We start from the raw sequence: 26,826 nt of genomic DNA on the forward strand, positions 1-26,826 counted from the left end.
GCAAAATCCTAAAAGGCATAAAGAATTAAAAGGAATTCATCCTAAGATCAAGCACCGCCACGACTCTGGTTTTCCTCCTCTTTTTATTTCAGTCCAGTTCCCAAACTGCAATATTTTGTTGTTTTTTTTGTTTTTTTACACTCAAGACAGCCATGCACAATTCATAGTTCAAAAAGGTCTATTGCTTCAACCACAATTAAAAATAGTTTATCCAAAACCTCATTTCCCCGTCGCTCGTCTGTCCTTTTTCAAAGATGGGGAAAGGCCTGCTGAGGTATGCCAGATGGATCAGCAGTTTTACAAAGCTAGACAATAATAAGAGTAATAATAATAAAGATAATAATAATTTAAAAAGTAACATTTTTTGTCTTTGTTCCATTCTCTTGATACACATTAATAGAGGAATTTTCACACCACGTGTACAGGTTTACACATTCAGAAGATAGGAATGTACAGGAGCAACCACAGAAAAGGGGCACATCAGCGGCGTCTCATCTCGAAATTCACCTTTGTGCTCATAGTTCAGACCTGTACATGGGGCAGAGGCCAAAATGTCCCAGGGGGCCGGCGAAGCTTCCTGACAGGCCACTCACACCTACCGCACGCACACACACTAACACTCAGCAGTGGTACTCAGGGCAGACTGTGTGGGCCCGCACACAGAGTGCTGCGCTCATCGGCTCACCGTCCAGATGAAGGAGTGTCCGATGAAGCCCAAACAGGAGAGGTGGATCCAGGAGTACAGAGACAGCGTGTGTGTTTGTTTTTCTCTTTTTCCGATTCCCAGGGTGCAAAACATTTATTGATACATACCATAGAGCAACCTGAATATTGTCATTTTAAGTTACATAGTTCTGAAAAAAGGGGGGTTTTCCCGTCATATTTACATACATACATACATATCCTAACAATCTTAACCTATTTGAAGATGAGATAACAGTGTATAGTTTGTTTTACATGCATGAATTCTGTCACATCCTCCTGTCTAACATCGCTCCTTCATCTTTCTGTACATTTGCTGTACAATGGAGGTACAATATGACTAAGCAGCTACCCTGCACCTCAAAGTCAAGGTGGACAACACGAGTGAGGCATCTTCTAGTGCAGATTGAGGTAGCCCCCTAACACGCAAACACGCTCACTCACACACAGAGGGACGCTACACGGGAAACGCCTGACCAAGCTACCAAACACAGACACAAATGATGACTTCTGTACAGGAAGGATTTCCAACTAACCAGATATGGAGGGAATGTTCGCAAACTATGTGAACCTCTACTACAGCTTCTGTTTTCAGTGCTCGTACGGGGAAAGGTACAATCATAAAATGCCACTCACTACTTCGCTCAGTGGACAACATTCCCCCTCTATAATTGGCCACACGTCCAAAAACTCTCTACAGAATGTACAGACAATGAAAAGAGTCATGTAAGACACAATTAAAAAACAAAATTCACTAAAGCTTGAATAAGCAGCATCTTGAAGGAGGAAGAGGGGGCAGGTGTGTAATCAGTACTTTCACCTGAACAGGTGGCATTCAATCCACACATATACTCACAGTTATAGAATATATTCTTGTATGTAGACATGATGAGAGCACAAGATTTACTGATGCCTTCTTGCACCATCCATGTCATGTTGCAGTTGGACCGACTGATCAATATAATTTATGTTTGCATTATTTTTGGTGACGCAGCATCTCATTATTTTTCTGCTCATAGTCTACGGACACACTGTGCGTGTGATAAGGTGTGGCACTGGATCTCCAACTCACTGTAAGTAAATAATTACACGACTTTCAGTTAGGATTTCAGGATTTCTGTCCACTGTGTCCCCACACTTTAAAAAGGACAATTGATCAGTGTCAGGTTTTGTCTTTTTCTTTCCCTATGCTTCATTTCCAATAGTCAAAAAAAAGAAAAGAATTGCCCACCCAATTATAATGGATTTACAGCACATTACAGCATGAATATCTGTGATTAATCTCATTTGAGATGCTAGTTTACGTACGCATGCAGAGAATAATCTAATGAATAAATTATTGTATTTTCTAATAATTTATGCCACATGGAATATGTAGGGTATTCAGTACCAAATGTTAATTTAATTGTGCGACATGTCGTCTTCATATCGGTGTAATTCTGTGTCTAACTGCATCACAAAAATGACAACCCTAACACCTGATGAGGAAATGCTTTCCCCCTGATAACTGATAGGAAAGTATGCATATTATACATCACAAGTCGCATCACAGACTGATGTTGCAACACAGTTTTGGTTGGTTCAGTATTTTAGAGAAAGAGAACATTAAACCTGATGTTATGTAGCCAGTTTTGCAGAGAAAATCAGTAAAGCAGGAAACCGTCATGAACTCAGACGACATATGAGAACCGTATGTCATCACGGATATGAAAGGGATAATTGAGGGATGTTTAAAGCTGGCATAGGTCATGTGAAATTATTCCTGACTTTTTTTTTCCCCCTGTAGCTGCACCCCTACACACATTCACACACGCACAGACACACACACATACAGAAAAATATGCCACCTTGAGATGTGACAATCCGCAGAGGAGTAGCAGTGTTTCTCCACCGAGCCAAAGTCATGCAGGCAAAGGTTGGGTCCAGAGTCACTCTCTCACATCGGTCGGGCTCTGCAGGTGCAGCTGTGGCCTGATCGTGCTCCGCGAAGGGACGACTGGGAAATAGACCGAGCCTAAAGCTGGGCAGAGCAGGAGGGATCGCAGACTCTTCAGTTTTGTGTTTTGTTTCTCCTCTTCGCTCCTCAAGTTTCTCATTGAAAATGAGCCAACTTTCTTTTCAATTTTTTTCTCTCTTTTTTTTTGGTTTGGGGGAGCGGCTGCTTCCCAAACGAGAAGTATGACACAAAGAGATGTGCACAGTTTGTATACACGCAAACGGACACGCACACACACACACACACGCACACGCACACACACACACACACACACACACACACACACACACACACACACACACACACACACACACACACACTTGTGATGGACTGCTCTACATGTACAGAGTGCTGGAGAAGTAAACGAGGAGACAAGGTCTGTTCAGCAGCATGGGCCGAGAGGCTGCAAGGCCAGATGTCCGTCCTACATATGAGGCCTGGGGGTCTTTTGTCCTTGTGCTGTCACTGTAAGTCACACAAACCCCCCCCCCCTTCTTGTGCTGTCGCTGTCACGTCACCCACCACCACCCATCACACCCGAGCCCCCTGCCGCCATGAACGCACGCACACATCGCAGGCAGGGCTGCCCAGCCTTCGGGTGCGGACAGAGAGCACACCCTAGCGACTGCTGTTCTTTATGGCTTCCTTCGCAGCTACAATCAGAGGCGTCAGGCTGGATAGAGGCTTCGCCAGCTTGAGGAAGGAATGCTGCAGAGACAAAGGATAAAACAATACAGGTGTGTATAAAGCCAAATAGAGTTGTCGATTTGAAATGATAAAATAATGGACATTAATAAAGCTAAAGATGGCAAAGCTGGGAGAGCAACTAGCATATTTATTATCATTAACTAGTGAGTCCAGGAGCCATGTTAACATTTCACATGATTAACTTTAACATCCACTTTCATTTGGTTTTATAATGGGAGTCAGAACACTGCTTGATTCATGCCATATCGACTCCATGGATGAACATATTTTTAGATATTAAATACGGCCAAAGTGTTTGAATATATTTGAACAAATTTAGTGAGGATTGAGTCTCGGTTTTACCTGAAGCAGCTCCTTGGCAGAGCCTCTGCGGTCCACATCCATCTCCAGACAGCGGTTGAGGAAGTCTCTGAACACAGACGACAGCCTCTCCGGGTTCTGTAGCTCTGGAGTCCCGTTGGTTGCTATCAGGTACAGCGCCTGGAAAGATGAGCGCATTATAGAAAAAAAAAAAAAATCGGAATATTTAATCTCCATGTGTACTGCATGACCTCTTGGGAGCTAACATCCCCAGTCCTATTTTGTTGTTGTTGTTGTTGTGTCTGAATTTTGTGTCGTACCCTGAGTGGATTCTCATTCAGATAAGGCGGTTCTCCCTCCACCATCTCTATCGCCATGATGCCCAGAGACCAGATATCCACTTTAGGGCCGTAAGCCTTCCGAGTCACCACCTCCGGTGCCATCCAGTAGGGCGTTCCCACCATCGTGCTGCGCTTGTTCTGCTCAGGAGTGATCTGAGCACAGAAGCCGAAGTCGGCTGCAGAAGGAAGCAAAGAGAGAGACGAAGTGGTGCTTTAACATTTAGTTTCCACACTGTATTAGTCTTTCATTTAACACAACACCATCTCTCCTAAGTTGAATCTGAACCACCTTTCTCCCATTCATTATACTTTTTTTTTCTTTTGATCCTAACAAACGAACATTTTTATGAAGAAAAAAGTGAAGACTTACTGAGCTTGACGGATCCGTCCATTCCCAAGAGGATGTTATCACTTTTTATATCTCTATGGATGACCTGGTTGGAGTGGAGGAAGTCCAGAGCTTGAAGACACTATGAAGAGAGAGAAAATAGCTTAAAATACACATGATCAGCACCCACATCAACAGAAGGAGGTCTGTATTAAACACAAATTTGGGCAGTCTTTTTCTCCTGGCTGGGTGAAATGTTTCAATGTAAGGGTCAGTCATCAGAGCCACAGATGTAGTGGGCGGCTTTGCTGATGTCTAAACTTGGCTTCTTACCTCTCTGCAAACTGCAGCAATCTGGCCCTCATCCATGCAGGTCTCAGTCACTACATCTGTCAACGAGCCTCCGGCCAAATACTCCATCACCACCCATAGCTCATCTCCCACCAAGTAGCTGATAAAACCGCGAGAGCGAGAGCGAGAGAGAGAGAGAAAGAAAATCCAAAGATGAGAACTTTTTTGTGCTTTTAGAGTGACCTGCATTTAATATTGGAGTTTACAGTTCTGTTGCTGCTTTGATAAATCGAAAGCCTTCGCACTTGTACGGGAGATGTGAACAAAACTTTGATGCAGAGCCAATTACAACACAAAGTAGGGGCACAAGCATGTTACTGCCAGCTGTGAACAAAGGCGGAAAGACCAACATCATGAAATCAGAGCTGGGTGGAGGCAAGGATAGGAATTTCATGGATACTAAAGGTTTTTAAATGTCGCTAAATTCTTATTTGCTTTTTGAAACAGTAGGTGGCAGTAATGCATCTTAAGATGAACGCAGACCACCACTAAAATGGAAAAGGAAGAACAAGAAGGAGCAGCAGCAGCAGCAGCAGCAGCAGCAAGTAAAGGATATCAAAAGAAGGCTCGGAGGATCCCTTAATAGCATTATGGTGATTATCATATTAAGCCAAAAAAGTTGCTCAGTCCAATGCCACCCTCAGGACTTGGTAACAACATGTATTAAACCTTGCTCTGATCACAAATCAGAGATACTGCTGTGTCAGTGTATTTGTGTTGGAATCATCTTAGAAAAACTAAAAATGAGAAAGTTATTTAAGATGCTGCTACACAAACCGCAAAAATAGCAACATACATCTGTGAGAGCTTTGTTTTATGTGGCTGTGATGACAGGAGCTTGTATTTCTCATATCATGGGAGCAGTGTGTGTGTGTGTGTGTGTGTGTGTGTGTGTGTGTGTGTGTGTGTGTGTGTGTGTGTGTGTGTGTGTGTGTGTGTGTGTTTTCATCTCTTTCATGTAACAGGAAATTGAACATCTTTTGGTTTTGGACTGTAGATGGGAAAAAAACAAACATGTAATCATTTCTGTAGAAAATGGACATGTGCATGTAAAAACTGACCTGTCCAGGTAGTTCACTATATTGGAGTTTTTGTTTTCCCTCATCACCAAGATTTCATTGATGATGAGCTCTTTTTTGGGCTGCTGCTGCAGGTTCATCTGTTTAATGGCCACCTGAGAAAACAAGATATTTGTTTGGTCAGGAAAAGAAAACAAGATACAGGATGTGAATGCTGTTAAATCAGAAGTACAGTCGGACTCACCTCTTGGCCAGTTGCTATGTCAATGGCAGTGTACACAGTGCCAGACGCTCTGATGAAACACAAGATAATGCACCATTTAAGAGTTTTAAAATTACTCGTAGGCACTGACAACCATAAAAATGCATCTCATTTGTCTAAAATCAATCAATGACATTTTTTCTTTCTTTCCAAATTGCACAAATGGTATGAAATTGTAAATTAAGAGGTTTTCATTTTATTAGTGAGCTGGAAGTCCTAATTTAAGTAACCCTTAGCAGGGATGAGCACAAATACTTGAGTAATGGTTTCCAATAGTTGGCCAAAGGAATGGTATGCAGCAGTCTGTCTTTATTTGGAGGTTGTAAAAACCTTCCACTGTGAATTTAGGCTTCTGGTTTTTCCTCTCTCTCCTGCTGTCAGCTACACCTGTGTTCTGCCAGAAGCCATGAATAATGAAGCACACTTCCTGGTCCTAATAAGCAGAGGATAACCCGGCACAGAATAAAAAGACAACTGTTTAAAGAAGCTTCCTGATCAAATATGGAAAATAGTGAGGATGTTGGAGCAGATAACAACCACGCAGTTTTTTTTTTTTTTTTTTATCTGATCAGATGTGTCGTGAACTGGGAGAGTGACAGACAAGGAGAGAGGGAGAGAGAGAAAGAGAAGTGGCTGAGCTAATCTGGCTCTTGGCCCTTTTAGGATACAGTTCTCATTTCCTCTTGACTTATTTTTCTCCAAGTCTTTCAACCTCACCCTCCCCCAGCCTCTGTCTCTCCGAAGCGGTCACTACATCTCCTGCAGAGACTGACTGTTCCTGAAATTGCTCTCTTTCAATAGGCGTGACGGCTGGTTGATGATCACGGGAAGACTTACCCTTGTCCTATTTTCTCGAAGCGCGTGTACTTCTTTTTGGGATCCCCCACGCTCACAATACTCCCTGAGTTAGAGAGAAAACAGGTATATAATGACCGTCCTTACTGAGTGTGGGTGCACAGAAAAACATCCCTGGAGAATCTTTTCTGCCTTTCTGTTTCAGACACAGTCTGGTTCTGCATCTCCACTTCACAGTGCGTTCTGGTAATTTGGGCTAAAGTTACATTGCAGAGATAGGAGTGGTCTGGAAAAAGACACAATCTTTATACAAATTTAATTACAGAAGTGTTCACCGTTCTTCTGCATTCTTCTAAATTACACAGACTTCGTTGCAATAGATTAAATTGCTTGAAAACAGCCACTGGAAACCAAACATGCAGCCTGTCTTCTGAGTTACCACACAGTGAATAATGTGGGCCACACACACACTAACACAGATACACACAGATACACATCAGGGCTTGAGCTGAGGACACAGAGGTCATGTCCTCACTTTCTTTTAACTTTCATGCATGATTATGATATTTTTTTTTGGACACATTATCTTTAATTTGATTTTAACATAATTTGGGTTTTTGACACCACATTTCTTCATAGCAGTGTGCAGAAGGATTCGATTACATGATGAACTGTGACAAAATATGCGGCTCTTTTCAAGACACATACTGAGTCTCTCCAGAATCTCCTCATCTGTCATTTTGGACTTCTTCCTCTGCCGGTCAGTGTGGCGATACATGGTGTTGGACGTGTTCTCCGGCTGAACCTGCGACTCTGGCGGGGTCAACACCTCTTTCACGGGGGTGGGAGGTTTAGGAGGGTCCACGACGGAGCGTGTGTAGATCTGCAAGAGGAGACAAAAAAAAAAAAAAAAAAAAAAAAAGAGTTAAAGAAAGGCAGAGGGCTTTGTGTAAACAGTTAGAATTTAATCTGGGATTTTGATTAGGTGTTATTTGTACTATGTTACTGTCCCTTTATTGTGCCACATATTTGTTATCCACCTCTGTTATCCACCTCTGTACGCAGAAACGCGCAAGGAAAGTTGATGTTTTTCATAATATAATTTGTTTTTGTTTACTCAGTGCACAGAGATGGTTAGGAGTGATAATCCGTCTCCTAATAGCGGATCTTTGTCCCCCCCCCACACTCGTCTGTGCTCCGGTCGGAGTTGTGAGAACGAAAAGCGAAGTCAGATCCTGACAGATGAAAGTTTGTAAATTGAAGTTGAACGACGTGTGATTGAAGAGCTGCAGTTTCGCCTGGAGATACTTACAACTTTGAGCATTTGATATCCTGGTGAGTTAGTTGAAGTTCAATGCTATGAGCGGTGTATGCTGGCTATATTAGCAGGGATATGCTCGCTGATATTTAAGACTGTGTATTTCTGTTCAAATCTGAAGGGGATACAAAAAACATTTCATGAAGATGTGATAATATTATTTAAGTGCCTTTGAGTTGTGAACTGTCTTCACTAGTTGTTATACTGTGTGTGATGTTAACGGCCAGCAGGCCCAGCTCTCGTTTCCACGTGCTCCTGATTGTAGCTCACTTTTTCATGAAGATAAACTTTATTTAAACTGTGATTAGCAGTTAGTAGTTGTGTGTTTTGTTGTTGTAAATTAATGGCTACATTTAATTTAATTTGGAGTTTTTGTGTAACTATTTTTAGATATATTGTAAGTTGAAGTAGTAATGAGTTATTGTCCTGAACATGAGTGTTGGTTGTTCTGTTTAATCTTTTTGTTTGTTGTTCATTTGAATTGAGGAAACATTCATTTTTGTTGTTGGATCATACATTTATGTTATAATTAAATCTGTTGCTGTTGCGTAATTTGCGGTGGATATTTCTTGTCTGTGCAGCAATCAGCCAATCTCCTCATTGAATCTGGGTAGATTTGATCAATCCCCTATTTCCTTTTAAAGCGACAGCTGCAGGAGGGATGGGGGGGGGGGTACATTTGCATTGTGGGAACAGAATGATTTCACCAATTGTGTTGTAGGAACTCACAGATTTGGTGTGCTCAGGTCGAGGGGCAATGACCGGGGGCAGTTCGTCATCATCATCCTCTTCCTCTTCCTCCTCTTCCTCTTCTTCTTCCTCCTCATCCTCCTCCTCTGACACAGGTGGAGCAATTGGGGGTTCTGTCGATGATGTTTTGGCACCCTGCGGGGTAGAAATGGAGGTAAGTCCGGATGCTTGTGCCATGTCGTAGCATGGAGTCATCAGAGTACATTTTTTTTCACAAATTTACACAAATGTCCTTCTTGTCAGTTTGGAGTTGTTGCCAGCAGCTTTAAAGAGCCTGCAAACCCCAAACCAACCAGGTGCACAGTTTGAATTCAGGCCAGTTGAGGTTCAAAAGGATTTTGTGTAACATGCATAAAATGGTTTTTTTTTTCCTCTTTTTTTTTAATTGTATGAATCACATAACCGATTCAGATTATTTCATACAAAAAATAATAATAATAATAAAAAAAAAACATTCTGTTTGTGATTAACATAACAATAAAGCAGTGTAGCTCTTGTGATATTTACAGGAAAAACAATCAGGTTAATTGTCAGGGAAAATCCTGTTAATAGCAAAGAAATGCATAATGAGTCAGGTGGGTGCTTCAGAGACAAGAGTGAGTTAGTATTCGGTGCAGTTTATCTGAAGGATTTTGAGTTGTGGGGTTGTGTGATGAGAATGAACTTTAGTAACTGCTGCATATTTAACTGTGCTATCAGAAATAACATACTGCAACACTGCAGTGTGCAATATGGTGATGAACTGCAGACATCCTGTACATATGGAAGATACCTTTTAACTAGTGTGATTAATAAGCCTCAGGCATGTTTATTGTGCCTAATGCTCAGCCTTTTATATATATATATATACACCCCCCGCCCCTCCATCCAAAACTCTACTTGCCTTGGATCATCTTCCTCTTATGGAATGGAAACACTTCATCCATTTCCAGTCTCGTCATGCATTAATGAAGCAGTGCAGCTTAGTTCTAGTGATTTAAAGGGAAAGGGTCTGGCTGAAGGAAAGTCCCAGTCCTTCATTCAGTCATACTGGGCCTCTGACCTGCTCCAAGGAAGGCTGGGCCAAGACTGCAGTGCAGAAATGAGTGTCTGGCTAACTGGAAGCAGTTAGTCAGATAGGGGCGTGGGTTTATTTTTTTTATTTTTTACAGAGCCATGCGGTAATGTCTACAATGGTGATGAAGTTACAGCCACATTATTAGCAATGCGGATTCAATTGTTAGAAATATGAGCTCATACATGCAGTTTTACAGTTATCACAACCCTCTGGCATGTGCCACTGCCCTGCCATTAAATTAAATAAAATCAAGAGGTGCTCTTGTGGTAAATAAAAAAATACATCTATAACAGCAAAAACTCATAGATCTAATTATACCCCCATTACGTTTTAATACAGAGTGATGATGCCTTGGAAATCAAATATTTGTATGCATTAGCCAGGTGGCATAATTAATACTAGGAGATCAAATAGGTGAATTTAGCTTTCAAGGCCAATGCAGAGATACATCGTGTGGAAAGTAATGTGGAGGAGTTACCTTGTCAAATAATGCGCTGCAGGTTCTAAGGCTGACAGGAGGCCCAGATGACAGCAGTCGGTTCTGAATGTGAAGGTTGAAAATGGGAGGATTTACTCAAAACAAACCCACACAGGTGTAAGACTAAGTGAACTTCAGGGGAGGGAAGGGGAAGGGCAGGGGAACGCTATTGAGGGGGGTTGACATTGTGTCCATACATTATCCCCAATAATACACAGCAAGACGAGAGAACATGATAGAGGCGGGTCACGCCACCTGAGGACAGTCCTTGGCACGAGCCTGGAACAATATTATCCTCTCCACTTTATGATTTCTTTACAAATTCATTATATGAAATGTTAGTTTAACTTTTTATTTGGACACAACAATATAGCTGGACACGGCAATCCTCTAATTTCCTAAAGAAACACTCAGGATTAGTTACACTACTGAAGTGAGATTAAACTTTCCTGTACAGAGTTATGTGTTACAATTAGAATTATTGTTGTTATTGTTCAGTTTTGTGAGAAACTTTTAGGCATGTGTTTTCTCAGAAACCTGGGATGTTTGACTTAACTGAATTTAAGTTTTCAGTGTCTTCTTGTGTTAGTTGTCAGGAAGGCGTTGTTATCAAAATCAATGTTTAAGTATTCACATGATAAACAAGCTAAAACATTATTTATTACTGCTGAATTCCACAGGAGGAAGTTTGCCGGTTGTGTTTATGATTGTAATGGATACTTGAGCAAAATCATTACTTGGCGACATAAACGGTTTCACTCTTGGAAAACGACAACAGTCAAGATTACGGTCCTCCATCATTTAAAATCATAACTGTGGCAACGCAACGCCTTTTCTTGAGTTGTCACTTCCAGATGTCCTTGCACTTGGTGTTGACTTAACAAATATTACATTTCCAACAAATTGTCAAAGTGGGGATTAAAATGTTGCATTTTAAAAGTTTTTTACTGTAAAAACAGAAAACTACTGACACTGTTTTGGGACTAAAAATGTAAACTGGACCTGACTGAACAATTAAAAATGTTATCTGACAAGTCCTACTGACCTTTTACAGTATAGAAACATCAGTACTGCCTTCAGAATTTCAACATTATAAGTATATTATTTATCAGCTGCTCCTCTGTTTACTTTACATAAGAGGCAGGATGTCATGTATTTTGTGAGCATTCCCAAACTGCGTGAAATATTTCTCTAAGAATCCGTCATAAGAAATGATGAATCTTGAAACAGATCCATGCACCAACCATGCTGGACTATTATCATCACCACAAACGTGATGAAATATCAAAAGCAAAACTCTTTTAAAGCTTTGAATGTAGCTATACGACAAGTAGTAAGGCTGTGTTGGTTGACAGATTTGTGGTCCAACACTCAGGCAAACACAGTAAAGTTAAATATGCAGGACTTCTGTTTGACAAATGAAAACTAATTTGCACTGACTGATCAAATATGACTTGACGGGCGGCTAGACAGGAGAAAATCCTCACGTTACACGTGGACAGAGAAACCAAGTTTTCTATCACCTAAAGCCACTGACCAACACCAAAGAGGCAACACAAGTGACAATGAGCACTGACAATATTTTTTAGGAAAGTGTAATATGTCTTTAACTTTTCACATCTTCAAAAGATTGTTTCTTTACTGCCAAAAAAAATGAATCTCATGTCTCATAGAGGCGGACTCTGAGGACATAATTTTGCATGTTAGAGTCCTGCGACTGGTCTGGCCCAAAAGCTTGAATTAGGATGCAACACGGTGTCTCTGCTGCCAATACCTGCAGTTCCAAATGTACGCTGAGCTAATGTCAAGGTCAGGCACTTGATCTCAAATGGGATCCACGGGCTTAAATGGAGGTCAAATAACAATCTGACATCTCGCAATATGGCCAGTAAACAGTCATTTCTTTTTCATCTATCTAAAGCATTATGGGAAAATAACTTCAGTTGTATTTATTGATCCTTGATGACAATACAAGATAAGAGCAGGGTAGTATGACAGAACCCAGGACCTCGGCTCTCAAATATTTAGCTGTATTGCAGGTTGGTAGAAGCTGCCGTTGATAATAATCTGATAAAGAGCATCATGTAGCTCATGATGGGTCACTGGGTCAGTTTCCTTCTTTCGACCGACCACCGGCACCTCTGCTGTAGTTTAGTCTGCCTAAAACAGGGAGGTCCAATCTTAAGATAAATTCTGCCAAGAGCTTAGTCACCTCTACATACTATTGAACACTGTAACAGTCCAAGACTGACATGCTCTCAAATACCCCCACTGGGCTCGCACAGCCTTTCAGACCGACTGCCACACCCGTTCACCCTTCACTAGCAAAGAGCTGTTTCCAGCAGTAGCCCTCCATGAGGAGATCCCAATGTCGTTCGCCTGGGGCAGCGAATCCCACTCAACAGACTTGGATTCCACTTCTTCACGCAACGCGTACAGGCCAAGCCATTCAAAGCATAGATTACTCTGGTCAAAGCCAGGAATGAGGTCAGCTCAGCGGGAGTCCTTCTAGATGCATTTGAGCTTCCAGTGAAGCTCGTCTGCGTGTATTTCAAAATCTGGTTAAGTAGATTGGAAACATAAACAATGAGCAGCAGTGGCTCTCGCAGCAGTCACCGTCTCTGCGCAGGAGCTGCAAAACTGTTTGGCATGTCTGCAAAACTCAGGGAATTATGCCACATCGCGAGGGCAGTAAGCCTCCAGAGGGGAACACGCACATTTTGCCCATTGGAGGGAGATGTCTGTGGAAAAAAAAAACTATCTGGAAGTGAACACAGTCTATTCCAGAAACTCCCAAGAAGAGTCAGAAAGATTTATGGAGGCATGAGTGCTCTGAGCTTCCAGACACAGAAATAAAGCCACATAATGTCACGACTTACCTGTAATGTTATTACACTGCTATATAAATCATTAGGAAATATTTTTGCCTCCATACATTACAAGGACATTTTCAAAAGCATACAATATTGCAGAAATAGTGTCTCTGGCAGAGGAGCTTCCAACTGACGTTTTTAAATACTCCCCAATTCTATTATTTAGGCCTAACAAATAACCAACACTAGTCAAAATAAGTTCAGGTATACAAGTACTCACCAAAGTGTTTGCTGCTATGTATCCTTGTGCTGACTTGTCTGAAATGGAAAGAAAAGAATTGTATAGAAGCAGCATACAGAAAATTGTTTGGAGAAGACATGAGAAAATAATAATAATAATAATAACAATATTTCAGCATATTAAATTGGTGGCAGGTATTTTATTTCACGAGTAATTTGGTGTACTTACCTCCCGAGGTGAAGCTCATGTACTTCTGGTTGTTGACGGTCTCTTTGGAGTCGTAGAACTTTAAGACGTCCAACACGGCCTGCGGGTTCTTCTTCTGCTCCAGCTTGGTGATGTTGGAGGTCTGTAGGAGCCGCGCCCACTGCTCGGGGATACCCTGCACAAACACACACAGGTCATGTGTTACAAGATATAACGAGAAATGCCATTGAAGAGGGCTAATCGTCCTACAATGTTTCATAATGGAATTTTTTTTTTCTGGGACTACTGTCTGGAGTTCTGGAGTCATCCTAAAGAAAAGCTGCTGGCTTCGCCTTCATATTTAATGAACATATACCATATGAGAGTAGTATTGATCCTTTTAGAGATCTTCACACTTTTTTAGACAATATTTTGTACGTTTCAATGCCCATAATGGACATTAATTATTTTATGGCGGCTGAATGTCCTTAAACAGTGGTTTTCTTTCATGTCGTCTTTTTAAACTTTGCACGTTTTCCCACAACACTGTTGTTGCTGTTCTGTCGCAGAGGCAGTAGAGGGAAGGGCTCCGAATAAGATGATGCTTGATGGGGGATCAATGGGCAAATCAACAGTAATATACTTTATTCTCCCGGAAATCATTAAACAAGTAAAAGCAAAGTGTTCAGTTTATAACTCTTTTAATAGGGCTCTTTGTGTCACAGCCTGTCAACTGAACAAGGAACTTTTTGTTACTGATGTCCTGCTCACTGCACATTCATTTGGAAGTCAAATAGACCAGAATACATGCTGTGGTGCAAAGGTGGTTTATTAGGGGAGTGGAGACAAGACTTGAACTGCACACAAATTTGTTTTTGTTTTTTAAAGAATCCTTTTTGGCCTAAACAAAGACTCAACTTACTTTTATAGATTAGTTCCCACTACTATGAAACAATTTTAGATTAATTTTTTTATCATTGTGGTTATGGTCAGTTTCATAACCTTATTAAATCCACACTGCATGAACTGTTTTGTTTTGTTTTTTTAATTTTCTGCATTAGGCTAATATTTTTTCCCATTAGAGGCTCTCATCAAGAATTATTAGTAACTATATAAATATGTGAAAAACAATAATATGAACACTTCTAAAATATAATGCAATTCCCCTACAATAAATTATTTTCAAGTATAAAGGAACAAGAAAATGAAACATCTTGAAATCAAAATGACATTCAAAGTTTTATAAGCTTTGTTTTGGGACCATTCCAACGAAACACTCACTCAATCCCACCAAACAGATGAGTCTTTAGTTTTGGGATTATTGTATTTCTTGCTGGTATGCTATATCTGCTTAGAATACGTAATAGTTGGAGTCAAAGAGCAGGAAAAAAACAAGAAAAAGCACTTCTGTATGAGCAAGTAACAAAACTTAGATTAAATTTACAATACATAACAGTAAAAAGAATAAATTAAAGAGGAATGGAATTGTGTTCATGGTTGTTTACTGTAATGAGGCTTGTGTAAGCATAGACTGCGAACTGAAACTGCGGCTAAAATGTAATTTACCACAAAACGCTAAAGGAATCCAGAGCATGTGTCACCTTACAGTGACAGAGTGATTGCCATTCAAGTCACTTGTATTACCAACTTTATGTGGAGGAAAATGTGTTATTAGTTGACTCTATCACCTCGGGGAATTGTGATTTTAGAAATGCGTGCCCAGGATTTTGCTCTCACATGGGAGGTGAGTTGTTTTTTTAAGCACATCGGTCCCTATTTATATGCCTGATTGTGAGGTGAAGGGGATACTCACTGTGAATTCTCCTGTTACAGCATCAAAGCCAACATGAATGGTGTGTTCAAAGTCAGAGGGTAGGGATATCTCAGGACGTTCCTTCTCCTTCTTCTTGTTTGCTGCGGGTGGAACAAAAAAAAGTCATTGCGGGCTGATTTCCTAATGTTTTTCAACACAGGAGTCTAGAAAACTGAATCAAAGTGGGGCGGAGTGGGAAGGTGAAGAAGGATGCTTACTCTTGTCTCCCCCGGGGAAGATGGAGCGCAGGCGGACTTTCTTGTTTTTCTCTTCAGGAGCCATTGGAAGCGGTTTCGATGCGTGATTCACTGATGAAGAGTCTCGGGAACTACTGTTCATTCTCAAGGGGGGGGCTGGTGGTTTCTCCTCAATATCAACACTATCAGACATCTTTAGTAGCACTCACAATGTCCTGGGAAACAGAAAGCGAGAGGGAGGAGTTCAGTGTTAAAAAAATAGATTACTGTATAGATCAGCAGGGATTCAAATAGTGTTACAAAGGTTACAAAATCCCTCTGGATGCACAGATCGTAACAACCCTGCAGTCTGACTGCAGTAGATACTTTTTTTCATGATACTACTTAATTGATTAACTAATCAGTTCATTGCTTCAGCATTACGGCAGTCACAAGAATTTTAACTTGTGACAGTTTCGATGTTTTGCATTTCCAGAGCTTTGACCTGTTTTAGCTGAAGAATCCTGTTACAGCAGCATGAGCTGCGGGTCTGAAATATTCTGAAATAATCTACTGTAAATTCTCCGCAAACACATCGGATACTTTACACAGCAGATATATATATTATTTAGATTTAAAAGTCATTATAAGAGTCTGCTTGCTATTTGAGTTGAGGATGTTTGGAGATGAGGTAAAAGTCAGAAGTCCAGTGGGTCTGTTCAGCTGTGAAAATGGTAACCAGGAATTGATTCTAAGAGAATCTGGCAAGAGTAAACGTTTCCATCACTCCTCAGCTCATCTCCCATCTACCCATCCCACTACCATCTTAGAGTCCTCCACTGCCTCACCCTGAGGCCAAGCCCATCATGTGATGTGCAGCACAGCCATCCCAGAAAGCGGGCATCCAGGCTGCCCCCTTAGTGGAGACCTACATTAACAAACAAAGACGGACTCCTTCGGCTCTCAGGCAGTTTGCACTGCCTCTGACAAACTACACATGTGCCTTCACAGTGGCCTTTACAATTTTATGTAACCATCTTCTGCACAGGACAAAATCTGATAGGTTACAACGTACTCTTTATTAACTTCCCAAAAGAACTGGTTAAGAATAAAGGCACTAGATTAGCGGAACAATGTAATATGATAAGCCATAATTCAATCAGATATGTCTACAGTAACAGCATTATTACACAGGACCTCTGTGCTTCCCCTTCTGCTGCCTCAAATGTGAAAAAAGATACTTGTGAAACATATTTGCCAGTAGTGTGTCATTTCCTCATAAACCTGTTTAGGCAGGACAACGGAAGCAAAGCTCGAGGAGCTCACTGAACATACTGTATTTGTTGTTTTTGGGACTGTGCTCTGATGCAGATGTATGTCAGATAAAACCAAACCAGCCACAAAACAATACAATTATTAACTGGTGGTTAATACATTATTGTCCTCTTCCTTGATACGAGTCTGTATTTTCCTTACAAGTTACTGGATAATTATAGGTTTGTGTCCACATACAATACACCCATCAGTCCAATAGAGGATACCATGCCAGTGTCACGTTTTGCCAACTACTGCTGTTTTATCATAGCCGCTCGCATGTAGGCACCATAAACCACGTGGTTAGGTTCAGAAAAATTTGATAGTTTGGGTTCAAATAAGTACTTTTAAGCAAGTAATGTAACGTATGTCAGGTAAGAAATCCACGTTGGCTTTCACTTTGTCATGGACTCGAACACCTCTCTCCAGGGGGAAAGTCCTGGGTTTTGACCCGGTTTGTTAAGATTCATAAGCCCTGAGGTACCTCGTATGTATGTTTTAGACACCAAAGGCAACCGTGTGCACTTTTCTCTGATGCCAACAGCTTTGACAAAATGGCATTTCTTACCACGATAACTCGCTGTCCTGTAGTGGACTGATGTGCCCTCTTGGGCATGATATCGGGTGGAAAACTGATCTGGCATAGAAGACTGCCAACATAATCTTGATGTTTTACTAATAAATTAGAATTGTTTTGTATTCTCTCTTGAAGACTTGCATTGTGTGTGATAGCTGCATTGTGATCCTCTCAATTAGATCTACTATTCAATCACAACTGCTGGAAATGATTTGGTAGATATGAGCACATGCTGTCTGTATTGACATCCAGCAGTGCTGGGAATGCAGTTTTGAGCCTTATATGAGTTGAGGTGCAACAAATGGTGGGACACAAATTATAAAATGGAAAAGAGTGGCAACAGTGAGATGTGGAACATGATAAAAGATAGAGAAAAACATGCCGGCATCTTTTTCAGATAGAGGTTACATCACTTGTATTCACAGAAAGCTACAGAATTACCATTTCCCAAGATAGATTTATGAAAAAAAGTGACTCACTCCTGACAGCAAGGTTAACTGCAGTTGCATTTTGATCCAGTTTAGCTGGAGGGCACCTGCTATTTTTGACTAACCAGTCAGCTATACTGAGAAACACTGATTTTAGAACACCAGTAAGTCTTTATGATGATTTTACTCCTCTATTTCCAGGATCTTCTGAGAAATGCTAGAGCGGTGGGGGTGTACCGTGCAGGCAGTTTCTACCATGCTGGGTGAGTTCCGGGTGAGAGTCCAGACAACAGCAGAAAACAGGTTCGCTTAGGTTTGAGTTTAGGCGTGTCACTCACAACAAAACACAGTAAAACTCTGCTGTTTACAAAGGAAAGTCACAGTGTTGACATACTAACAGCGACAAGGAGTCGCAGACAACACGGCTGTCGAGGTGGTATGGAAGACAGGATGGGATGTCGTGGAAGCGTCGTATGCCACCTGACACGATGAGCTCGAATCGAGGATCACAGGGATTATTTGACTACGTGGCTTAACACTCTACCACCAGATTTAGGAGAGGAAATACTGTATTTTGAACTGAGCATTTAAAGCAGTATTTGAGCTTCCAATTTTCATTATGCTCATATTTTTAAGGTTTTATTTACATGCCAGTTATGTATCAGTGCTAGATGATCTGTAACCAAACTGGCTTTACCCTTAATAGCTTCACCATTAAAACAACTCACATCATTAAGTCCCACCAAATAATGTATTTGTTATTTATGCAGTGAAAAGCAAAAAGACATTAGTGTAACGGCTACAGTGATTCAACTTCATGAAGAAGCATTCAGATCCTACACTGTGGTGCATAATCCCTTACACACATCGTCCCTGTCTAGTGTTTATTACAAAGACAGACACGAGTGGTCGTCTCCTGACTAAAGCAGCTGTGACTGACGCCTCTGTTGAAATATTAACATAATCTTTTGAACAGTCTCGCTAGCTGCAGTGTGTCATACAGTCGTGCACAGGAGTGAGTTCACTAATGTGCACGTGGCAAAAGCAAGACCCGAGAGCACCAACAGGGATCAAATCAATCCAGTCTGATATCACACCAAAGCTTGTAGTACATCTGTCTGTCCAGTAGGGGACACTGTCTGAATCACGTTTTTTCTGACTGATCTGACTGATTGGTCAATCAAACAGACACACGAACAAACATTCTGTTTTTTAAGGCCAAATATGTGACTAATGACTAAAGCAACCCCGAGGGGCCGTCAGTAGTATTACAGTTTAAGTACATTTCTGCATTGGTCTCACTTTTCTATACAGTCTACGGTTTTTGGTAACTAAACCAAGGGCACCTTCCCTTTCCCACCTAGGCGAGGCCCAACTTGACACTGACACGGTATCGTCAAACAGACTGACAGGTGTATTAGATGTTTTGGCGTTAAATCTATCATGTCACCATCTGGTCCGCAGTAGTGGCTACAACATCAATTAATGATGAGATGACAGAAGAGCTTTCTTTTAAACAAGAAATGTATATTTTCTAGAGGTGTCTTAAGTGAGTCATACTATAGTCCATTGCTTCATCAATAATCATGTCCTCCTTTGGAGCATGCAACACAGAACACACTTGCATAAAACAGCGACGCGAGCAACGGGTGCACGCTCATAAATATGATAATCACAGTGAACAACTGCCTTTAGAGAGCAGTGTGGCTGAGTGATAGCTGAGAAACCCTTCAGCAGCTGACTGGTCTCTTCTATATCTGGCAGGGACTGAAGGAAGACAACAGAAAAGAAGTGAATGATTTTATATTACAAATCTCTCACTGCTGTGTGGCTGTTTGGCTAATCACCTGCCTGCTGGCTGCCGCAGCAGCGGTCAGGCCACTAAAGACGGCAGATTCATGAAGGCCTAGACATCAGTGATTCTTCACTCACATAAAACACTGACCTATTTTACTGTGAGGACAAGCAAGCAGGCAAGCAGTCACTGAATGCATTGTCCCCAAAACAAGCAGCCCTCATTTCTGAAACGCACACATAGAATCTTCTCTCAACATTAGAAATCTCCCTTTTACCCGATACTGAAGATAATGTCATGAGGCTGAAATACTCCAGCAGACATGGAGACAGGATCATGAAAAGACTGATTTCTGTCATTCATGAGTTATCTTTTTCTATCGAGTCAAAACAGTAAAACTGCAGCTGTAACATGCCTCCACAACATGCTAATTTGATAGAAACTACATTTTGTTTTGCTTACTTCGGTACAATGTGGCGTTTTGACAGCGACATCCAACTGTGCAAGTGTCTAAAACAACACAAAACCACCACAGACACACCAGCTCAACTCAGATATGACCGGAGATGTTTTCACATTTCTCTCCCATAAAATATGAATCTATCCATGAAGAGCAGGCATTTTCTCGCTTCTTTCAAACATTAATGCTGAATTTGAATGGCTAACACAGGAAGAAGCTCTAATCGTGAGCCCATGGCAGCCCAGTAATGGCCCCGCAGTGGGGGGAGGGCTCCATAAGCTTGGCTCTCCATGCCCCTGATTAGGACACGGTCTCTGTTTGATTTGGCTTTAGCTTTGGCTGTGCTTCTTTGAAGGATGCTGATTACTTGGATGGGATGGACAGCTAGAGGACATTCAAAGGATGAGGAGGAAGAAGGGATACTCCAAAGTCGCAGTTTACCATTGTTATTTCTTTTATCTCGGTGATGTCCGTACGGTACTTTATACTGACCACAGTTGAAAGTTTCATAAACATAAAGTCAAAAAGAAAAGTTTGGTTCACTTGACAGTGTTAATACAAAAGACATCAATGCAAAGAAAACCTGAAAACCAACAAGCCCCAAACACTTCACCCACACATGAACAGTGCAGGCAGACAGATGTCAACACAAACACTCGTCTCTGACATGGTTGGCCTCTCAAGGTCGGAGTAAAACACACAGAGTCACAGTCCAGATGCCATGTAATGTCCCCAGTCGCCCCTTTAATTTCAAATGGAGGCTTGTGGAAGAGGAGGAGGCGGAGATGTCTGCTCTGTTTGATTCTTTTGAAGACTTCCTTTTTGAAGGGAAATGAAGAGAAATTGCACTCACAGGATAAAAACCTCATGAGGTCAAACATAAAACCATTTTCAAGGATAATATATAGTTTAGTTTTTGTTTTATCTGTTAATTTTGAGGGGTTTTTTATTACATGAAACAAAATGTTTTTTACTAAGTAACATAAGACTATAGGACTAAGTATTGACACACAATGATTATTATGTTATTAAATAGATATTTTGTATGATTTTCCTGCAGATTCATTATTTCTAAAAGCACTGAAAAACATGAACATAATCTTAAATATTCAATTTTTGTAGAATTGTCAAAATTATTAGCTCGGATTAGAAAATATGCTTATTCGCTGTTTTGCACAAAGTTGGAGGAGAAGTTTGGTACTACTGTCATGTCTGCACAGGAAATATGAAGTTACTGTCAGCAGATCGCTTAGCTTAGCATGCAGTAGTAGAAGCAAAAGGAAGTGGCTCCCTTGGAGGTCCAAGAATGACAACATTAGCATACCAGCGCAAATCAATGCGTTCTTTTATCTTCTTTGCTTCTTCTGCTTCATGTTGTAGGGGTTTGGCACAAAACTCATAGCTCCGCTTTGCATACAGCCGCAAACATCTGGTTCATGAAAGGGACAAGTCACAGCTCCCTCATCAGCTTGATCGTCACAGGTGGCAGGTGAAACAGGGATGTGCAGCTTTAGTCCCATCTCAAGCATAAATGTATTTATTATTTCAAATTTAATTGAGTTCACTGCAAGGACAGAAGTTCCTGTTTGATACTTCATGCGGGAAAGTTTGACTATTGCAAGATTTCTGCTACATTTCTTAATCAATACAGGTAAAATACACTGAATAATATATTAATAATGCTTGAACAGGAGCTTGATAAACAGCTTCATTAAATACTCAGAAACATTGATTCAGTTGTCTCCCTTCATAAAGAGTGACATCATTTCTTTCACTGTTTGTTTATTGCTTCACAGCAGTAGAATCACATGTTTCCTTACAACAAACAAAATGCCAAAATCAAACTTTTTTTAATTCCAACTTCTATTTTTAGGGATACACACGCCTTGAGGGAGAGCCATGAACAATAATTGTGTTGGTATAAAAGGCTTATACCCGTTCATAATATGCCAACTAGAGCATGATTACACAATATCAAAGGCAAACCTAAATGAAGGGAATAGCTGCTCTTCCACTTTAAATATCCATTCACACTGACCCAATAGATCCTCAGACATCTGACAAACTGCTGATATATTTTCCTGTCAAATTATTTTTCTAAGGCAGAACCTGACAACAAACACTTCCGTTTTTTCTGTCCATTGTTATGATGTTTTATCTTAGACACAGCATCTCTAATCACTAACCAATGATCTATTATTAGCCAGCAGCAAGATGTCTGTGTAATCTTGTTTCACGAGATCATCGCATTTTGTCCAGACGGTCTAGGAAACTCTAGTTCAGTGTTAATACTGTATAGTTTACGCATTCTAGTGAATTTTTACCTTCCATGTTTACTATAAATAACTGCTCTACTTTGATTGTTCACAGATGACAAATATATACTCAGCAGTAAAAGTAGGTTATCCTGAAGCTACATTTTCAACAACAATTTTTTTTTTTTTTTTAAAGATCACGTTAGGTTGTAAACTCAGAAGATTAAATATATCAGGGTAGAAGTTGAAGTTTTTTTTTTTTTCCAGTAATATAAATCCAGATTACACATTATTCTCACTCATTTCATCCAAATTAGATGACTGCAATGCACCTTTTGTTTGGCTGCGTGAAGATCAACATTGATCTTGTCCAATTCTAATTAGCACAACACTAATGAGATTGAAAAAGCATGGTGATACAAAACCTGCTTTATTTTCTCTTCAGTAGCTAATTACTGTATCATATTTAGAGGGTTCGGTGATCTTACCACACAACTTCCCCCTCGTTGACTTGCTCTCTGTTAAATAACCCTCAGCTCAGAGGCTGTGGTACAACGTCCCTCATATTTAAAACAGAGCAGAAAAAAAAAAATCAGGTTAGTCCACACTGAGGACCCATTTAGTCCCCACAGCCTCCACTCCACCATGACTCTCATTTTACCAGGCATCATCCTTTCCCCAACTCCTCCGCAGGGGAGGCTTGAGAGCTCGCTCTGTCATTTAATATTTAGTTCTGGTGAACCTGCTCTAGTGCTGCTCTCTCATGCACATGGATATGCAGACAGACACACACACATACACTCTCCATTCTCAAACCCGTCACGTTACTTTTCTATTTTCAGTAGATTTTTGTGTCAACATTGCAGAATTATTTTTGGCAGGTGTTTTCTGAGGTAATTTAATAAGCTGTGCACATGTTTTTTGGGATAATGACATGTCAGCAGCAAAAGTTAACAACATTAAAGTAAAGCTATCGAACAGTCAGAGCTGACTAAACTGCTGCACATTGTGTTCAGTAAATTTGAGGTGTCTTTCTTGACAAGCCACCAGCATAATAAAAGTGCTTAAAGCATTTTATTGGAACAGTTTCTTCTGTCAGGTTTTACATTTTCATCTGGATGTGTTAAAAATTACAAAAAACATCAGCTCATTCTGTCAGGTGGACAAACGTTATCAAAACATGATAAAATGAGCGATGGTATTTTTAGGCCTCGTTACATGACTGGCCGTCTGTTTGGAGAGATCATTCCTTCTGACAGAGAGACTTGATTTTATTCAAAGCACATGTCTATAGCTGGTAGTTTATTCATATGGGCATTTCCTGCCTGGCAGAGCCCATTTATCAGGAAACTATTCTCCCTGACAGGATGAGCTTCCTCATTTCTCATTTTCAAGAACATTTGTTAGTCCCTCCTGAAATGTAGGTTTTGGTAAGTGTTATGTCTCCTGCCTGTGTGAGCCTCCTCGAACTGAAGGATGTATGTTCAGAGTTTCACTGTTTGGAGATTCATCTGTTGAAAGTGTAATGTTTTTCTGCGCTCACCTAAAAATCTTAGTTTGCGAGGAGGATTTTTAACATCACAAGTTGTTCTAAAGCCAGTCCTGGTCCAATAAAGAAATTACACAAATGCACTGTGTAAACTGGATAAGACAAACACTGAGGATCGTCTTTTAAGTGATTTAAGAGACACTACACTTGTGGATTTTTCAATGAGGGAGGAGGTATAGATGTCAGTTTAAGAACTCTTTTTCATGTAAAAAACATATCAGACACAAGACACAACAAAGTATTTTTTTTTTGTTATATCTCAACATGCAGGGTAATTTTGGAATTCATGTTTTTTTTCTTAAACTTGCATTTAAGATTCCTGAAGCAGTAATCATAACTTGTCATGATTTTGTGCCCAAAATAAAGACACAAAGATGGATGAAGAAGTTTATGGTTGTTGATGATATGGTTCAAATGGTTTATTTGCTAGTATGTGGTGGAGTATTACAAGAAACAGGAGAATCTAATCAAAGATGTTGCAGTCATAATTCATGGGTCTTGGACCACTAGGCCACAGGGATGCCCAAAACCTTGAATACTTAATACAATTTTCGACATAGTTATGCCTCATATTGGTGGCTGTAATCCAATACATAAGAATGAAATGAAATGAACATACTCAAAAATATATTAGTTTTCAAAGTGACAAGCAAGAGTTTGACTGTATGACTTGACTTTCCTTCACACTAACATGTTCTCAGCCTACCTTTACTACAAGCATACCTGAGTTTATTATTGTGGTTGTCGTCATGGCAACAGTAAATAGTTTTAAACAAATTGTCGCAGCTCACGGTTGACAACAGGGAAAAACTCACATTATATCTGATGTGTGTGACTTCTCCAGCTCACATCCTTGTTGCTACCACGTCGAAGGATCCTAAATGACTTTCTATTGGGATTGTTTCCGTGATACCAGCAAGTAATTGTAACACATTATGAGCCGCAACTATGTTATGCAGTGTTAAGAGGTCATAGTCATTTCACGTCAGGTCAAAGGTCGTTTGATGATGAGCCGTATTTGTACAACCCTAGAGGCTACTTGGCTTTAAAACTAACTGTGTCGTGATAAGCTGATTGCACAAAACACCTACGGGTTTGTTTGTTTTTAAAGACAGTCTTGTCAGATAGACCTACCAGGTAAAGTAAACCTACCATGGCTAACAGGCTACTTTCTCTTCTAACCAGCGTCCCTCATCAACCACATTACACTGCTTTCTCCTGATGGCCTACTGTCTAATGCCCTCACTTTCTGCATGTTCATGTACCGGTAAGTACCGCTCATTTTGTATCATTGGCTTTAATGCACCAAAGGATTTTTCTTTTTTTTTCTTTACTGTGGCATAGGTGGGCATGTTTGAGTGCCAGCTGGAGGCGGAGAGGGGAGTAGATTCCCTCCTGCCACGCCAGCTGGTGCACCTGCTCTGAGTCAAGTTTAAAGGGTTAAAACGCACCCATTGTAATGGAGCATGGGACGAGTGAAAACAGCTTTCAGATATGTACACGCTGTCATTTTTGCAGTATTTTGTTCTGGTAAAGTTTGAAAGGTCACTAAATATTTAATTTTAAGACCGTGTGAAGTGTGACATTTTTTATGTGGGGGAAAAAATGTCACTGCATCCATAAAACTTGGGCTTTGTGGCATGTTCTACAGTTATTCTGTACATAGTAGTGTATAGTCATACTCTTCTCTCATTATATGTGGCTGTGCAATTAACCTTTCCCCTGCCAAACACAGAGCTGCAATATGGTTTTGCATAGACAAACACGAGCATGAGACTCATGTTTCGGTCAACCAGCGAATCAACTGAGACACTGCGTGTTGCCACTTAGTAGTTCCACTTCCATGTAGCTGAGAAAAGCAAACTGTGGACATGACATGATTTCTATAATTTTGTTGTGTCTGGGTTTCATTTTTGGAAAGCACATTGAGAATTTTTGATGTATTATCGTGTTATGTTATTGTCAAATCTTAGCCAAACATCAGAAATCAGCCTTCAGCTGAAATTTAAGCTCCCAGTTAAATATAAATACTGTGATTGGAGCAGAAGTGAAGCTCTCACCTCAGAAAAAAACACAGCGCATACAAAACAGAATGCATCATAAAATGGCCGAAATGTGGATTTATAATCATCAGAGAATTTTCTGTTATAAAAGTACAGACAAAACAGTCAGCTTACGAACAACATCTGCAGTCTTTCCAAGCTCGAAATCTCGTCCCACTTTATGGCCTTCAGCCTGTTCCTCTTCAAACTTCAAACTAATTCAAGTTCATACTACCTTCTGCAACTCTCTGCAAACTCTTGACCGAGTGAAACTTCTTCATCTCTTAACTCCCCCCAAACCCTCTTCCTCCTCTGGAACATTTCATCCTTTTATTCTCCGCAGTCTCGATCCATCTGGAATATCCATCTTACTGTAAAGGCTTTAACACCTCTTACTTTCTGGAATCTCAAATCCTCCCGAGACCTTCCTCTAACTATCTATTTGCAGTTTGCATTTGACAAACGCAGAACAACACAAGTCTTTAGGACTGTGGATTTGTAGCAAACACAGGCAGACAATAGATAAACACATATACAGGCCGCACATACAAGCACTAAGTAGCAACAGACATCAAGTAGGCAGATTACAGAGGGAGCTGTGTCAATGTGTCAGTGTGTGAGTGTTTCCTCTGTCTCTCTCGCCCTGTCTCTCTCCATCCATCTCCCTCACTTACTCCCCCTCCCCTTCCTGAGACAAAATGGCCAGATGGCTTCCAATCCTACATGCTAATCCACAACACACAGACTGTAGCCCTGACACACCTACCACAAG

The 26,826-nt window shown here is 40.6% G+C and overlaps 2 protein-coding genes across 4 annotated transcripts in view; one reads left to right on the plus strand and one right to left on the minus strand.

The window, feature by feature from the left end:
- Nucleotides 1–64: 64 nt before the first annotated feature.
- LOC138629512 (serine/threonine-protein kinase PAK 3) overlaps nt 65–26,826 on the minus strand; it is a 30,524-nt gene continuing 3,762 nt past the window's right edge. Inside the window, exons 3-18 of one of the 3 annotated variants that reach the window (XM_069713257.1) lie at nt 15,677–15,870; nt 15,459–15,559; nt 13,688–13,841; nt 13,499–13,536; nt 10,962–10,994; nt 10,406–10,468; nt 8,850–9,005; nt 7,511–7,685; nt 6,845–6,908; nt 5,990–6,038; nt 5,788–5,900; nt 4,709–4,826; nt 4,418–4,517; nt 4,027–4,223; nt 3,749–3,886; nt 65–3,406 (exon numbers count right to left, since the gene is read on the minus strand). In XM_069713257.1, the coding sequence (XP_069569358.1) occupies nt 3,317–3,406; nt 3,749–3,886; nt 4,027–4,223; nt 4,418–4,517; nt 4,709–4,826; nt 5,788–5,900; nt 5,990–6,038; nt 6,845–6,908; nt 7,511–7,685; nt 8,850–9,005; nt 10,406–10,468; nt 10,962–10,994; nt 13,499–13,536; nt 13,688–13,841; nt 15,459–15,559; nt 15,677–15,848 (1,761 nt within the window). In that variant the 5' untranslated portion in view covers nt 15,849–15,870 and the 3' untranslated portion in view covers nt 65–3,316. The remainder of the gene's footprint in view (nt 3,407–3,748; nt 3,887–4,026; nt 4,224–4,417; nt 4,518–4,708; nt 4,827–5,787; nt 5,901–5,989; nt 6,039–6,844; nt 6,909–7,510; nt 7,686–8,849; nt 9,006–10,405; nt 10,469–10,961; nt 10,995–13,498; nt 13,537–13,687; nt 13,842–15,458; nt 15,560–15,676; nt 15,871–26,826) is intronic. The other 2 variants (XM_069713258.1, XM_069713259.1) reach the window with 2 other exon arrangements.
- The window catches only part of LOC138629514 (GDNF family receptor alpha-4-like), a 326,543-nt gene continuing 304,977 nt past the window's right edge, over nt 5,261–26,826 (plus strand). The window contains exon 1 of the mRNA XM_069713260.1: nt 5,261–5,271. The gene's annotated coding sequence lies outside the window, so the exon portion shown is untranslated. The remainder of the gene's footprint in view (nt 5,272–26,826) is intronic.

The sequence above is a fragment of the Brachyistius frenatus genome, unplaced genomic scaffold (genome assembly GCF_029030835.1).
Source record: "Brachyistius frenatus isolate BFR_SWC_R1_liver_20210118 unplaced genomic scaffold, ASM2903083v1 Contig_117, whole genome shotgun sequence".
Classification (NCBI taxonomy): domain Eukaryota; kingdom Metazoa; phylum Chordata; class Actinopteri; family Embiotocidae; genus Brachyistius; species Brachyistius frenatus.